This window comes from Mirounga angustirostris, unplaced genomic scaffold (genome assembly GCF_029215605.1).
Source record: "Mirounga angustirostris isolate CCGP_5_RB_7025 unplaced genomic scaffold, mMirAng1.0.hap1 SCAF_5, whole genome shotgun sequence".
NCBI classification, from domain to species: domain Eukaryota; kingdom Metazoa; phylum Chordata; class Mammalia; order Carnivora; family Phocidae; genus Mirounga; species Mirounga angustirostris.
Genome location: NW_026991713.1, coordinates 62,282,537 through 62,299,447, shown reverse-complemented (window position 1 = coordinate 62,299,447; position 16,911 = coordinate 62,282,537). Strand labels below are relative to the sequence as shown.

At 40.3% G+C, this 16,911-nt stretch overlaps 1 protein-coding gene across 1 annotated transcript; it reads left to right on the top strand.

The window, feature by feature from the left end:
• The first annotated feature begins 2,052 nt into the window (after positions 1-2,052).
• On the top strand, positions 2,053-15,760 carry HIGD1C (HIG1 hypoxia inducible domain family member 1C). The gene is made up of 3 exons (XM_045873442.3): positions 2,053-2,146; positions 6,212-6,346; positions 15,696-15,760. Exons 1-3 carry the CDS (start codon positions 2,053-2,055, stop codon positions 15,758-15,760), a joined length of 294 nt encoding a protein of 97 aa, XP_045729398.1.
• Positions 15,761-16,911: the final 1,151 nt, after the last annotated feature.

Genomic DNA, 16,911 nt, shown 5'->3' with positions numbered 1-16,911 from the left:
CATGCAATTCTGTGCAGTATTCTGGGAATTTCTCTGCAAATTTGAAATTATTTAAAATATTAGCGTTATAAGGAAAAAACCGTGAACGCTACCTGGTCTTCTGCGCTCATCTTTGCGGCTGCGGTCAGAAAGAGGCGGTGAGCCAGGACGTCCCCGAGGCCTCAAGCGCCGGAAGGCTGCGGGGTACAACAGAAGCGAAAGCAGCGCCCACCACCAACCCGCCCCGGGAGCCACGTGACTCCCCACGTGCTCCCCGCACAGGCGCAGGGCAGCGGCTCACTCAGCACCTTCCTGCGCCCGCCCACCTGCCCGGCCCTCCGATTGGCCGCGGGCCTAGTGACATCACGTCCTTCGCAGCTGGGCGCTCGTGCAGCTCGAGGCTCTGCAATGGTTGCAGGTGTGAGGGCCTCGCCTCCAGGTGACCCCGGACAGGCCCGTGGCACCTGGACCCAGGATCCGGGCCGCACTGGGTGCCCCTCTAGCAAGCGCATATTCTTTTTTTTTTTTTTTTTTTTAAGATTTTATTTATTTATTCATGAGAGACAGAGAGAGAGAGGCAGAGGGAGAAGCAGGCTCCCAAGGAGCAGGGAGCCCGATGCGGGACTCGATCCCAGGACCCTGAGATCATGACCTGAGCCGAAGGCAGACGCTTAACCATCTGAGCCACCCAGGCGCCCAAGTGCCTATTCTTTAAAGACAAGAATCTTGGCCTCAGACAGCTAAAAATGCCTGCTGCCACCCAAGCCCAGTGTTGTACAGTGGGCCCACTTTCCTCTTGATTTGGGGTCCTGGAATCAGGTAGTGGGACTCACAGCCATAGAGGGAAGTTGGGAGCTCCCTGTGAAGGCAGAGTAAAAGTAAGAGCATCTTCTTCAAAGCCTTAATGTAGCCTTAATGTCTTTGAAAACCTAGTGTTTGTGGTCCAGGTGCTGTTACTTGTGAGTTTCCAAGCAGGGGATGTGGAAACCTTGGCCAATAGCAGATGGCCACGCCCCCCCGGGCGTTTGGGGAGGGTTGTTTCTGGGCTTTCCCGTTGTCAATTAGTAGGAAATTGCACATAAATGTGTCCCGGCCTTACAAACCCTCTTCTGATCTACAGCTTCCTGCTGAAGGAACACCAGGAGACAGACAGCAGGTGGTGGGGTACGCCACAGGTATGGTGCTTCTGCCACTTACCAGGTTACATTTTCTGATGAAAGCTGATTCATAGGATGAAGCCACCGTATTAGGTGAAAATGGTGGGTTGCATGGATCACGGACTGAGGTGCTTGCTAAACTGTGGTGACTGTGATTATAGTTGCTCTTGCGAGTTTCCTCATTCCTGTGTAGACAAGGAAGATTATTTCCATTGTCTAGCATAGCACCTGTCACGTGGTGGGTGCTCGGTAAATATCTCAATGACTCTATAACGCCCTGCACATTCTGAAGAATTGCAGTGATCACTCTCCCATCCCTGCAAATTTGGAGGTAATTTTGCCTATGTTGGCACTGCCATCATTCTTTAAAATGGTATTTTGTAGGGGCGCCTGGGTGGCTCAGATGGTTAAGCGTCTGCCTTCGGCTCAGGTCATGATCTCAGGGTCCTGGGATCGAGTCCCACATCGGGCTCCCTGCTCCTTGGGAGCCTGCTTCTCCCTCTGCCTCTCTCTCTCTGTCTCTCATGAATAAATAAATAAAAATTTTTAAAAAATGCTTAAAAATAAATAAATAAAATGGTATTTTGTAAAAGTATTCTCTTACTGTTTGTGGAAGAAGTTCTGAGGTTCCCAATGACCTCAAATGCTTAGCAGTGAAAGGAGACTGAAAAACCCAATTATGATGTCTTTACTCGGTATTCATGGAATCTGATTATCATCACCTCTCTTTACTTTTACCCTTTACCCCAAACAAAACGAAAGGATTCCATAATGAAAAGGGTGAAGGCAACATGACTTTATTTCAGTTGGGCAGACAGGCAGATCAAGCAAATTGAAGACAGATGAACACATGATCAACAATATATTGGGAGAGGATAAATGGATTTTTAATGATTTGCAGCAACCACAGAGAAAAATGTCTTCAGATAACCAGTGGTCAGCAGATGAGGAAGAAGGCCAACTCTCCCGGCTGATCAGGAAATCTAGGGACTCCCCATTTGTCCCCGTAGGTAAGTATGAGCCTTGACTGGACACTGGAGAACTGTCTGCAATCACAATGCTTTATCCAGTATCTTTGAGGAATGAAATGTTTTATATCATTGAATTTTTTCAGGTAATTGAAGCTAACCCCCTCTAAGGTGAGTTAAACTTTCAGAACAGTTTCCAGTATATGGCAAATCCCCAATAAATGTTAGCTATTATTCTTATTAGGAAGCTTCAAATCTTATTTATTTAACTGCCCTTCATTAGAGGTCTGTCTCAAATTACTAATTCCTACCCACTCTAACTGGACTAGATTGAATGCACTTTAACATTTCTGTGATGATGCAAGATCATCAGCAGCATCAGCTTATTATACTGAAAGTCTGTTAGTGACTGAGATGTCGGTGTCTCTTTGTCCCCTAACTCCAACCTTTAAGGTCTTGTGTCTGATGTTTACAGATTTTTCTGTCTCTTCCAATTAATGTTGAGTACAATCAAAAATTTCTGCCTCCAGTATTCTGTGGCACCAGAAGCTAGATACATAAGTTTAAAGGAATTGTGAGTCAATTCAGAGTCAAGAAGCTCTGAGTGAAAGCCTAGGCTACCTACCTGTCTGGACACTTGAGGGCATGAACTTTGTGATGTGCATGTTCAGTGGCCCTTTTTGCTGGTTTCCTGATGTGTTCCAGATGTTGAGGTTGATGGTTAAGTAAACTCTAGATTAAAGAAGTGTTATTATAATTAGACCTGGAGTCTTAGCCTCTTTTTCCTTTCCCAACACAGATTTAATATGTTTACATTTAGAACAAATACTATATGTATCTGGACTTTAAAAAAACCCCACAAAATCTAAGCACCAATATTATGTTTTAAAAACCTAAGCTTTCTCTTTCTTCTTTTGGATGCTTAAACTAATCTAAGCATTATTATATACTGCAGCCTTGATTGAGTCTTCCCTGGTATTCGTTTGGCCTGGAAACTATTAAAATAACTTATTTAAATGAGACATTATGTAAGTTACACTTACATAAGTGATTAATTCCTTAAAACCTTCCGAATAGGTATGTCGTTAGGTTTTCATTGTCACTGCAAATCTAGCAACTTTGTGTCATGATTCCCATATCAGAAAGAATAAAAATTTTACTTTATAGTAATATGCTGTTTAGAAGTTTAATTTAATTTGATTAAAACTTGATAATAGCATCCATAAAAAATGGAAGCAAATAATGTTATAGTGATTAATTCATCCTCCTTAGCATTTTTAACTAGAAAAACAATTCAAGAACTTGATGCCACTTGAACAGGTCACTTTCGTGAACAGAGATTAATCACTGTACCTATCATAAATTGAATTATTTTTCCAGAGACATTTAGGGTGATTAAAGTAGAAAGATAAAAGTGTTTCCAGCTAAATTCAATTATATACAAACTGCAGAGACACTATATGGAAAACAGTAAAGGTTCTGACTTTAATCTCCAAAGGAAACAAAACCAATTTGACTAAGAACAGAGCCTTGATTTGATAAGGGAAGAGAATCAAGATTTTGCTAGAAAAATAAATGATAAAATTTGAATATATACTGTTGAATAGTTTAGCTATTGTTATTTTAATAATATCTACTATGTATTTCCTACTGCAGGATAGAGTGTCCTATGCAGAAAATTTACAAAACATTCTTATTTATTAAGCAACTTCCATCATTATAATCTATTTATATTGTTTAAATTTGTCTTATGATCACTGTCAAGGCCTGTGCATACATTATATACATATATTGAAACTCTGTTGATAATTTGTTTTTGCTCCTTTCACTTAACATTTTCATATGTACATTTCTGTGTGTTAGTATTTCCTATACTTGCCATTTTTTTCATAGCTATGGTAGTCTTTCCTCTGGGCCATTTCTGTTTGTTGTTGTTCAGTTTTTGTTGTTGTTTAGTTTTTCCTCATATGTAGTGTAGCCATAAACATCTTTGTGTCAACTTCCTGATGTTTCTTTTGCTTATTTCCTTGGAATATGAATTTCCAGGGCAGGAAGCATGTTCAGTTTAATACCACTTATATATTTCCAGAGTTCTTAAGATTTGGCTAAACTTACAGAGCTTTCAGCATTGTACCTGTTTGTCAACGTGCCTACCACTGTTTTATTAGTATTTGTTTTTTGCTGGTTTTGTTTGTCATTTTAATTTTTATTTCATTTGCTAGTTGGCCTATAAAATATACATGTAAATGCAATTACTCTCTTACTTCCATCTATTAAATGGATTCTGAAAGAATATATATCCTCACCCACCCCCATAGAGACACACATGTGCCAACTAATCAAAACTTGCTATCCTACATAAATATCAATTGCATGTCTATATATTAACAACATACGGAAACTGAAATTAAAAACATAACACCATTCACAATCACTCCAAAGAAAATGAAATGCATAGATATATGCTTAACAAAACATGTGTACAATCTGTATGCTGAAAATTACAAAATGTTAATGAAAGAAATCAGAAAGGACCTAAATAATGTAAAGATTACATGTAGTATCGTGTCTATGGATTGCAAGACTAAATATGTATAGTAAAGAAGAATATAAATATAAAGAATATATGTCAGTTCTCTCCAAATTGATCTATAGGTTTCGTTAATTCCTATCAAAATCCCAGCAAGGTTTCTTGTAGATAAGACATGCTTATTCTAAAATTTACATGTGAAGGCAGAAGTCCTAGAATGCCTAAAATGATCTTTGGAAAAAAAAAAGGATAAAGTGGGAGAAATCACTGTACCTGATAGAGGCGTACTATATGGCTACAGTAATCAAGACCGTGTGGTGTTGCTAGAGGGATAGATACATACATCAACAAGATACAAGAGAGAAGGGGCGCCTGGGTGGCTCAGTCGTTAAGCATCTGCCTTTGGCTCGGGTCATGATCCCAGGGTCCTGGGATCAAGCCCTGCATCGGGCTCCCTGCTCAGTGGGAAGCCTGCTTCTCCCTCTCCCACTCCCCCTGCTGGTGTTCCCTCTCTTGCTGTGTCTCTCTCTATCAAATAAATAAATAAAATCTTAAAAAAAAAAAAAAAAAGATATGAGAGAAGCCAAAATATAGACCCATGCTTTTATTATGCAAAGTTTTCTCTATTCTCATGTCAAAAATATGGCATTTTGTCCTCATTTTCTCTAAAGTCTACTTTACCTTCTTTTAGATGTTATAAATATGCTATTCTGTTTTCTTCTAGTTTTTATTGATTTTTTTTTTGTTTTTACATTTAATTCTAACCCATGCAGAATTTTTTTTGTAGGTCTGCTGTGAGATACAAATCCAAATTAGTTCACCCTACCAAAAGATTGTACTGATGGTATTTATTAAGTAACTATTCCTTGATCTGTTATTTGGTTATTTTGATTTGTCATGAATTATGTTCTCACGGTGTTTTAAATCTCTTTCTAGAATCTTTCCTATTCAGTTGATCAGTTTTCTGTCTTAGAGCCAATTACATAGGATCTTGGTTGTCACAGCAGTATATTCACCCCTTGAAATTTGTAGGGAATACAGAAATATTTGTGTGTACCTCTGGAGTTTAGAAGAGTCACAGATCTTTCTGGAGTCACATACTTCTTAGGCAAATATTCATACCTTTTCATCTCATTAAAATTTAAATATCTCATTTTTATAGAAGATCAAAATATTTACTCCTTATTTGATAGCAAGTAGAGAGGAGTAAAGCCAAACATTTAAAAGCTATGGATGCTGGAATGTTTGGTTGGTTTGCTCGCCAGCTTAGTGACTTGCCCCTAAATAAAAGCCTTTCACCATGCACAATATGAAATCATGCCTCAGGAATATTAGAAATTACTACACTACATGATTCAGGTTTTTTTGGGAAGAGTCAAAACTGCAAATATTGAATCCATGAGTCTATTTTTAAATCTGGTGGATCAAATCCAGCATAGTTCTTCTTAAAGTATTCTTTGGTATCTGGTCTGCTTCTCTTCCAAGTACTGATCCTTTGGACAGTCTTCTATTCAGCCCTCTAAATCTTGGGGATTCTAGCCTACTATTTACATAACCTCTACTTTTTTAATTCACAGGAATAGCAGGTTTTATGACTGTGGCATCCTATGGTCTTTACAAGTTAAAGTACAGAAAAGATCAGAAAATGTCCATTCATCTTATTCACATGAGAGTTGCTGCCCAAGGATTTGTTGTAGGAGCTGTGACTCTAGGTAACCTGCTTAATTTCTGTCTTGTGTTCAGCTATCTTTGAGTATATTTTAACTTATTTTAGAAAATGAATATTGGGTCAAGATGATATAACAGAGGCGGAATGGTAAGAAAGACAGCGAACTTCACTTGGCTGAAGTTGCTTCCCCATAAGGGGCTTTAATTTCTTGGTATTTTAAGCACTGAAAGAAAAAAAAACAGTCGACAAAAGGTACAAACTTCCAGTTATAAAATAAGTAAGTCCTGGGGAATCTGGGGGTTTAATCCGTTGAGCGTCCAACTCTTGATTTCGGCTCAGGTCATGATCTCAGGGTCATGGGATCAAGCCCCACATTGGGCTCTGCACTCAGTGGGGAGTCTGCCTGTCCCTCACCCTTCCCCCTCCCCCCCCCCCCCGCTCTCGCACACGCTCTGTCTCTCAAATAAATAAAATCTTAAATAATAAAAATAATAAAATAAAATAAGTAAGTCCTGGGGATGTAATGTACAGCATTCTGACTGTAGTTAATGATACTGTTTGGTATATCTGAAAGTTGCTAAGAGAGTAGATCTTAAAAGTTCTCATCACAAGGAAAAAAATCCTTTAACTATGCAGGTTACAAATGTTAATGGACTTACTGTGGGGATCACTACAGTACATGCAAGTAATGAATCCTTGTTGTACACCTGAAACTAATATAATGTTGTAGGTCAATTATACCTAAAAAATTTTTAAAAAGGTAGAGAACTAGGTTATGGGTTCTGTTATCTTGTATAATGAAAGGAGCAGTGAATAGTTCGTACCCTCTGTAACCCAACTAAAGCAGTGGTTCTAGATTTCAGCCTTTAACGCTCTCTAAGTCAAGTTCCCAGCCTACGTGAATAGCAGATATAATTATTAATGTAGTTTAACTGGGAAGAATACATTTTTAGAGCCCACAAGTCTCAGTATCTGTTCTCCTTTTATTCCCAGTCTGAGCAATAGGCAAACCTTTTCTAATTAGTCTGTAAATTAAGTAATACTTAATACAGTCAAATCCAAAGAACAGCTGTAAAATTATCTGGTTAATTTCAGTTATATCAACAGCTAAACCAGATAGTTCTAACAAGAAGTCCACTTTAGGACCTTAATTATCTAATTTTCTTTTTGTCTACATTAATGAGAACAAGTTACAATGTTCTTGGTTCTCCTTCATGCTGTGCAGGGTAGAGTCAGCCTAAGAGGAGGTCTAGGATTATGGAATGATGGGTGTGGGGCTTGCGTATAGGGAGTTATATGGTAATTATCTTATTACCATGACCTGTGATATGCAGCTGTTGAACAAAATACGAGAAACTTCACCACAGAATTAGAGTGCCATTTTCATCATGTAGCAAACATCTGCTGTGCACTTGCTATGTGCAAGGCCCTGTGCCAGTCTAGAGACACAAAGATAAGACTCAGTCCCTTCCCTCAAAGAGGCTGGTCTCCTCAGGGAGAACGACCAAGAACAGAAGAAGCCAGTATAAATCACAGATACTATGACAGAGATAGCACAGTTTGCTCTGGAAGCACAAACACAAAGGAGGGGCCTTTAACTAGGGCTGAGAGTCCAGGGGAGGCTTTCCTCAGGATGTAAATTATACGAGCCAAGCATGTGGAAGAATTAGCTGGTCAGAGAAGGAGATCAGGATTCTAGACAGAGGAAAAAACAAAGGCACAGAAGCATGGCACATTAGTGGAACTCAACGTAGCTTGGTGTGGTAAGTGAATCAATCGGTGTTTGATGAGAGAAGCAAAGCTACTAGTAGTAATCTATAATAAGAGATTTATTATAGGCATTTGGAATTACGTAATTGTGAGGCTCTTGTGAATGTATCAGCAGCTGGGGCCCGAAGTGGGCAGGGCAAGCACTTAGAATGCAAAAGGAGATATAAAGTGAGAGATGCAAGAAAAATCTGGAACCTGCAAGGATGAGCTGGGAACACACAGGATGAACTGTTTGGAACCCTTGTGGATTTCTCACCATCTCTAAGCCTCTAAATTCGATGATGGGAGTGACAGGGGAAAAAATGATGCCCTTCATCTTGGAGCCAAACATGGACCTGGCCAAGGAGTCAGAAAAGGTGAAGGAGGAAATTCAGCAGAAGCCACAGTAGCTGTAATCCTAGCTGCTGCCCCATACCAACAAAGGGGACCAGCAGATAAGCAAAAATATGCTGCAACAGGGCCTTCCGAGCATAAAATGAACTTGGCTGCTGCTTCACTTCTGCCTTCTAAATCTTATGCAAATTTCCCTTCTGCAAGAACTCAGGGAACAAAAGGAAAGGAATTCCGGAAAATGTAGTTACAGTTTAGCTAAGTTGACACAATACAAATTCACCATTGTCTACCCCTTGTCAACCTGGCATCCTTATAACACCTCTTTTATTACACCTAACTTTGAAATTAAAACAATGGCAAAATCAACCATCCAATGTATAACCAAAAACATGCTAATTCTCTCCCAAAAGGTGATACAAAATCCCTTTATCCATCTTTGAGTGGTGTTGATTTGTCTTTGAGCAGAGTCACATTCCCCTTTGATATCCTGTAAGCTAAATTCTGAAATATAAGGATAATTATTATTAACACTTCTTACATTCGATGGCAGATAAAGGGAAGTAGCAAATAGGAAAAAAAATGGTTAATGTATACACAAATGTATTCAAATCAAAATAAGGAAGAAATTTTCATAGCTATCAGACGTTGTTTCTACAACTGGTAGTAGAACACCATGGCTGGTGTTCTAACCATGTTCTAGCCATTTCATACTCCCTTTGCCTTCAGTAAGCACCTTGGCTATTCAAGGTTATTTGACTGGAATGGTGACCCATACCTTATTCCTAAATTGTCTGGGTCATTAGCCATCCTGCTTGTATTGGGTATAGTTTTCCATTGTCTTTAATCACAGGATATGGGAGTACTAAAAAATGCCCCAGAAGATATGTATTCCAGACAGACACCTCCTTACCCTACCTTTGTACCGTATAGTAGTAACCTAATTTCCCCTTGATAGATCAGATCGATTCAATGGACTAACGCAATGTCCTGTGGAATGGAGAGATGATCAAAGTCCTTGCAGTCTAGATTATGGCAAGTAGAATGGCTTACAGTGGGCTTTCCTAACCATAATAGCCCTTACACCACAGGGAACCAACGTGAGGATTCTGACAGTTGCTGGGTTTGTCCATTCCAATTACACATTCCAGAACTGGCGAAATAATTCAGGGACCCACAAGCCCAACCTGACCTCCATAAACTCCTAGCTTGACTGGTAGACCACCCTAATTCTCAAGGCATCAGTATCAATTCAGAACCAATATTTAATAATCTCTCACAAATGTGATTATTTGCCCTTCCTCGTGCACAGGCACCTTGCTGAACGGTCACAGATCCCTTTAGGAAAGGATAGACGGAGCATTTACAGTATTTATATTTTTGGCTGTGTAACAGGGTCTTTTCTTAAGGAGGTCTGACCTCTCCTTTATTCAAGGGACTCTAGGTCTGTAAAGTGACTCAAATCTGGGACTTGGTCAGGGGGCCATGGCTGTCTACTGTGATGATTCAAGTGAAACTTCTACTCACCAAACCTAGAGCTTTTCTGCTTATATGCTGCCCACCACTTTCAACTCTAGGGACACCTTAATCAATCAGCCAATGCCAAAGATCTTTGTGGCTTAGACTATGCGGATTACTGTTTAGTCTTTGCTGCGCATTAGAGTAATCATGCTTTTCCTGTCTTAGTCAATTAAATGATGCCACTTGACCCCTGCCACTCAGAATCCCATCATCTCCACTGACTTCAGAAAGCCTAGCAATTCCCACTGTCATTTCTGGCTTACAGAAGACAGGCGCACAGAACTCCCTAAGGATGCCAGGGACTCCCGTCACAAATATAAGGATAATTCGCACAGCCTTGGTGAAGGAAATAGATCTATTTAGGGGGTGAGGGAGCAGGATAAATCCACTGGAACATTCCAATCTCCCTAAGCCCTTGGGTACCCTCCTTAACAGCAGGGTTTCTCAATCTCAGCACTACTGACATTTTGGACTGAATATTCTTTGTTGTGGAGGGCTGTCATGTGCTTTACAGGATGTTCAGCAGCATCCCCAGCATCTACCATGCAAATAGCCCCCATCCACCTCCAATGTGACAACCAAAAATGCCTCCAGACATTGCCAGATTTCCCTGGGGAATGAAATTGCCCCCGTAAAGAAGAATGACTGCCATACTGCTGTACCCTGGACGTAAACCAAGAAAACTCTGGCATTTCAACTTCATTTAGTGGAAATTACCTTTCAGGCCAAGGTTTAGTCATTCGCAGGAAGGAGTGCAAAGGAGTCTCAGATACAGGGGTCCAAGGACACGGAAACCTGCCCATAGGTCCCCTTCCTGATTTTCAGGATCCCACTCTTTCCAAAGAAATGCCCTAAGTTGGACATAGGAGACTCTGTGAGGTTGGGAGTTTTATTACTGTTGTAATTAGTCACCAACAGGATTAGTTCCTGTGTATGTTTTCAAAAATATCAGCCTTGGGCGCCTGGGTAGCTCAGTTGGTTAAGCAACTGCCTTCAGCTCAGGTCATGATCCTGGAGTCCCGGGATCGAGTCCCACGTCAGGCTCCCTGCTCAGCGGGGAGTCTGCTTCTCCCTCTGACCCTCCTCCCTCTCATGCTCTCTCTCATTCTCTCTCTCAGATAAATAAATAAAAATCTTTAAAAAAAATATCAGCCTCATAACTATGGGAGCTGAGTTTTTTTCTGGAAAGTCATACAGCTTTCAGGTCCCTCACAGAACCTGGATTAAGGAATTAAAAGCCCTGAGTCTATCATTTTGTGTTCCCAAGTTCTCCAGCACACTTAGAAGAAACCAGCCTAATTATACCCCTTATCTCCACTAAATGTCCTATGACAGTAAATATCTGATCACCCAAAGCCTGGTTTCTATAGGCATCTGATTAAGGTTATTTATAGTGACAATCTAAAAAAATATTTTACTACTGCATGCCATGGACTGCTAGCATCCTCTTTACTACTGAAAAAAAAAAAGGCTATTAATATCTTTAAATCTAATCAGATCAGAGAACCAATTCCAGATGACCCAGAACCTATCCTCATGGTTATGTTCCTCTGGAAGCTTCTGATACCAAAATCTGTATCAGTCAGGGTTCAGTCAGAGAAGCAAAACTACCAGTAGTGATATACAAAAAGGGATTTATTATAGAAATATGACCCTAACCAATTTTGAGAGCTGGTTAAACAGTCCATGTTAGACTGTTGCTTACGTTTCTAAGGCGGGGGCCTAAAGTTAGCAAGGCAGCAGTTGGAAGGAAAAATAAACTGGGATCTTCAAGGAAGAGCTGGAACTCACAAAGAAAAACTTGGGTCAGTCTTTTACTGACTCCAACTTTGATCATGGTGTGACCTGTAGGAGAAGCTGGACCCCCTATCATGGCGCTCATCCCCTGGCCTAGGAGCTGAAGAAGCTAAAGGAGGAGATCCAGAAGGAGCTGAAAGATCTGGGGGTCTGACTGCTGCCCAACAATGGCAAGGTGAGCCAGCAGGTGAACAACAACATGCACAAGCTGTAACAGCGCCTGGCACCCTGCACCAAGCCCTCCAAGGGTAAAAGCAAATAGCAGCTGCTGCTTCAACTTTCACCTTCAAATCTCAAGCAAAATGTCTCTTGTGAGCCAAGCTAACCCAGAAATATGCAGGGACGGGAATTCTGCAAAAAACAGTTACAGCATAGCTAAGCTGATAGAAAACAAATCCCCGATAGATGTATATGGTTGCAAGCTGAGGCATTAACAAGATGACATGAGTCAGTGGAAGATTTAAACAGGGGAGTAAGGTAGTCACGATGGCAGCTGAGAAAGATGCCTGCTCAAACACAGGCAATATGAAACTGTTTAAACAGAGGGTCACACTAACAAAAGACAGAACAGTGGTTATCTGTGGAAAGGAGGGGAGATATGGTCAGAGAGGGAAAGCTGGGGGGCTTCCAGGATGCTTCCTATATTCTATTTCTTGACCCGCAATTCCAGGTAATTCACTCTACAACTATCTGTTAATCTGGTTGTTTAGATTGTGTCTACCATTTTCCATGCATATTATATTTCACTATGAGGAAAAGGAAAATGATTAGAGAGGATTTGTAAAGTAGGGGTGAGAACAAAGGCAGAGAAGTCACTTAGACGATGAACTAGGTCTGAATTAAAGCACGAATAGTGAAAATGGGGAGGAGATGGATTCTAGAAACATTCAGGACTCACCAACTAAGTGATTGGGAAAAAGAAGGAAGGAAGGAGGAGTCAAGGATGATTCCTAGGTTTCTGGTTTGGGCAACCAGATAAAAGGTATGCTTTCACTACTATCAAGAACGAAGAACAGGTTTGGTGGGAGGATAAGTGCATGTTGGACAAAACAGTAATAGCTAATAGTAATGAGTGTTTATGATGTGCAACTTATATATTACTATCTCATTTAATCTTTTTTTGTAGGTAAACTTTCTTATTAAGTTTTTCTTTTCATTCCAGTAGAGTTAACATATAGTGTTAGGTTAGGTGTACACCCCAGTGATTTAATCTTAATAACCTCCTTCACACCACCTGGTGTACCGCAATACACTTCAGTACCAATGCCAACCACCTGCAGCTCACCTTAGATGCCACAGGTTTACAGACATGGTTCCCAGAGACTGCTGTTACTGCAGGCACCAGCCACCGGGGAGGTGCCCAGGCCACCTGCACTTCTGACCAACTGGCTGCAAATTCAGAGGTTCCCAAGACTCCCTCAGGTTTGGTATTTCACTAGAACAACTTACGAACTCAGGAAGGCTCTATACTTACTACAGTTTTGTTAAGAAGTATATAAATCAAGACCAGGCAAATTGAGACATGTAGGGAGGTATGGGAGGGTCCCAAACTCAAAGCTTTATATCCTTTCCCTATGGAATCAGGGCATGCCACCCTTCCAGCACATCAATGTGTCTACCAACCAAGAAACTCTACTGAGCTTCAGCATCCAGAGTTTTTATTGTGGCTTCATTATGTAGGCATGATTGACTGAATCACTGGCCTCATGACAGAACTTAATCTCCAGTCCTACTCCGCTCCCTGGAGGTCTAAGAACCCTCTAATCATATGGTTGGTCTTTCTGGCATGACTAGCCACATCCTGAAGTTATCTAGGAGCCCACCATGGGTCACCCCATTAACATAAATTCAGGTATAATCCAAGGGGCTCATGAGTAACAAAGATACTCCTCTATCTGGGAAGTTTTTTTTAAGATTTTATTTATTTATTTATTTATTTATTACTTTTTTTTTTTTAAAGATTTTATTTATTTATTTGAGACAGAGAGAATGAGAGACAGAGAGCATGAGAGGGAGGAGGGTCAGAGGGAGAAGCAGACTCCCTGCCGAGCAGGGAGCCCGATGCGGGACTCGATCCCGGGACTCCGGGATCATGACCTGAGCTGAAGGCAGTCGCTTAACCAACTGAGCCACCCAGGCGCCCCAAGATTTTATTTATTTATTCAACTGAGAGAAAGAGAGCATGCATAAGCAGGGGGAGTGGCAGGCAGAGGGAGAAGTAGGCTCCGCATTGAGCAGAGAGCCCGATGCAGGGCTCGATCCCAGGACCCTGGGATCATGACCTGAGCCGAAGGCAGATGTTCAACAACTGAGCCACCCAGGTGCCCCTCTCTATCTGGGAAATTCCAAGCATTTTAAAAACTCTATGCCAAGAACTCCGGACAAAGTCCAAAGTCTTTATTAACAATACCCTAAGAGGTAGATGCTGTTATAATCCCATTTCCAGATAAGGAAACCAAGGCTTAGAGAGGAAAACAACTTCTTGCTCACAATTGCATGGGCTATCTACTCCAGAGCCTGAACTCTTAATTTTATATTATACTGACTGAGATGTCTATGGCAGATGTCTCCAAATTAGAGTACTCATACCCTAGAAGATGTATAAGGAGATCCATGGGTATGCGGGAAGAAAATCTTTTTATCTTTTTTTTCTTTTTTTGTGGGCAGCAATGCAAAGTTTATTGAGCGATAGTAAAGTTTATTGAGTGAGAGTACAAAAGCTTCTGAAGAGGGGGCAGATCCGAGAGGGCTGCCTGAAAATATTTTTATCTTGAAAACAAAAAAGCTTTACTCATATATAGATTGGCCAGAGTACATTTATATTGTTTACAAATAAACGAAAACTTCGAGGGGCATTCTCAACTTATTTATTTATGCACAATTTAAAAGTTTGGCAGCCCCCTATGTATGTGGAAATTTCACATATGGTATAATGAGTATATGGGTCTCACATTCAGAAGAGAGGTCTAACTTGCTTACCAGTGAAGCAACAGGTATGAATGAGGTGAGAAAAGAGCTGAGATCAGAGCTCCAGGGAACACCAACATTTAAGAGATAGGCAAGAGGTAAGAATTACCTGTGTCTAATAAGCACAGGGAAATGAGTTCTACAATTCTCTCTGCATCTGAGAATGTTTCCATTGGTACCACAATGCATCAAGTAACCATGTTTTTGCCTTGGATTTTATACATCTGTGACAGTTATACTACTATTGTGTTAGAAAATTGTGCCAACAGCTGCCTCGCTTGGCTACAGTGTGTAGATGAGAACAACTTTACCCACCCTTTATTCTCTGTGCACTCTTTGAAGATACCAACAAGCAGTGTCAGAAAAAAAAGCAGAAGGAAAGGAAGTAAAGGATTTAGTTTAGACAATCTACTAGATAGCTGGCGTCTTGATAACTGATATGTTTGGGGGTGGGAGGTGAGTGGACTCCTTAACTTCCTTTGGGTACGAACATTTGGTGACACATTTGGTGACATTCCTGCACGGCAATGAAACAACTCTATCCCTCAGGCTATTCCCCTTGACTACTAGCTAATTCACCCACTAGACTGTAAACCTCTAGAAGCGAGGATTCTATCCCTTTCACCTTCGTTTCCCACGAGACACTGAACACAAGTAGGCGCTGAAGAGAGGTGTGCTAGGTTGAGATGTCTATTGTTTTTATCTTCGTATCTAGCCAAATCTCCCGACTCTCCTTTTTCACCCATATTTTAAAATTCAAATTCTAGGGTGGCATAGTAACATTATAAATTTGGGTTTTGATTTATATTGATCTTAAAGGGCTCTAACTTTTTTGGGTTTGTTTGTGTGTCTGGAGCCGCTTATATGATCCAAGCCAAAAGTTAAGAAGATGGAAGGCATCTGTTTGTTTTTTAAGTTGAGGGATAGTTTTGGGAAAATACAAGTGGAAGAAATTCAGCGTTTCTTTTCCACAGATACCATATTTATATACATCTTTTTGTTTCTAGGTGTTCTCTATTCTATGTATAAGGATTACATCAGACCTCGATTCTTCAATGTGTCCAAAAAATGAAGCTGCATCTAAGACAAGAGGCTTCTGAAAACTATTTATTATGAAGAATAAATTCTCAATATGTAGCAAATTATACTGCAGAAGAATGAGACAGGATTCTCATAGCCTTGTATAGTAAGTCTCAATTGTTTACAAAGTTGATTTCCAAATCAGCAATCACAGTCAACTCAAAAATATCCTTATTGTCTTTCAGAACCTAGGATATGATTTTCTGACTTTTAGAATTTTTACTTTCTAGTTAGTGGCAGAAAATAATCTATATTATGCCAAACCAATCTGAAAATTAGGAGTTATAATAGTGGCTACAGAAAAATTATCTATATCCATATTAAATGTGATACTCTATTCATCACTTAATTCTCTCCATATAGGGCAAGGTAATTAGAGCTTTCATAAATTCCTTTTGAGAATGGGAAACAATTGTATCAGAGGAGAATGGTCATGTTGTTATTAAAATTTGGTTTACCGGGGTGCCTGGGTGGCTCAGTCGTTAAGCGTCTGCCTTCAGCTCAGGTCATGATCCCAGGGTCCTGGGATCGAGCCCCGCATCGGGCTCCCTGCTCGGCGGGAAGCCTGCTTCTCCCTCTCCCACTCCCCCTGCTTGTGCTCTCTCTCTCGCTGTGTCTCTCTCTGTCAAATAAATAAATAAAATCTTTAAAAAATAATAAAAAATAAAATAAAATTTGGTTTACCACTGTGCACCTCACTCTAATCTAAAAACTTGACTATTTTGCCACAAACATCAATGTTTAACATTTTAATATATCTGTGTATTTTTATACTTCTTGACAGTATTTCTAGGATCACAAAGGTAAATTGCTAAAAAAAAATTCCCTTTCCCCCAGATGGCAATTGTGGGGGTGAAAGGAGTTAGTCTGGTATGACACTAGAAACCAAAGTAGACGTTAAATGTTAACTATACCTGTGACCTCAAACTCCTCTATAACTGCCCTAAGGTTCTAAAAAATTAACTAGACTTTGTTGAAGTCCTAACTGCTGTGACTCCAATTTACTCCCCTAAGACTCCAAGCCTGGGAAAAAAACAAATGAAAAAATATTCACTGAAATAAAATCAAGAATGTACTATAAAATGATCTGTGGTGGTTATTTCCTTTTCCTTGAGGTCTCCTTTAGTGGTGGGTTAATCTGAC

What these genes read in the sequence shown, in the direction of transcription:
- HIGD1C (XM_045873442.3), top strand. Translation starts at nt 2,053, where the DNA reads ATGTCTTCAGATAACCAGTGGTCAGCAGATGAGGAAGAAGGCCAACTC. An exon ending in CTCCCCATTTGTCCCCGTAG is followed by an intron (nt 2,147 to 6,211) that starts GTAAGTATGAGC and finishes TTTAATTCACAG; the next exon opens with GAATAGCAGGTTTTATGACT. An exon ending in TGTAGGAGCTGTGACTCTAG is followed by an intron (nt 6,347 to 15,695) that starts GTAACCTGCTTA and finishes TTTTGTTTCTAG; the next exon opens with GTGTTCTCTATTCTATGTAT.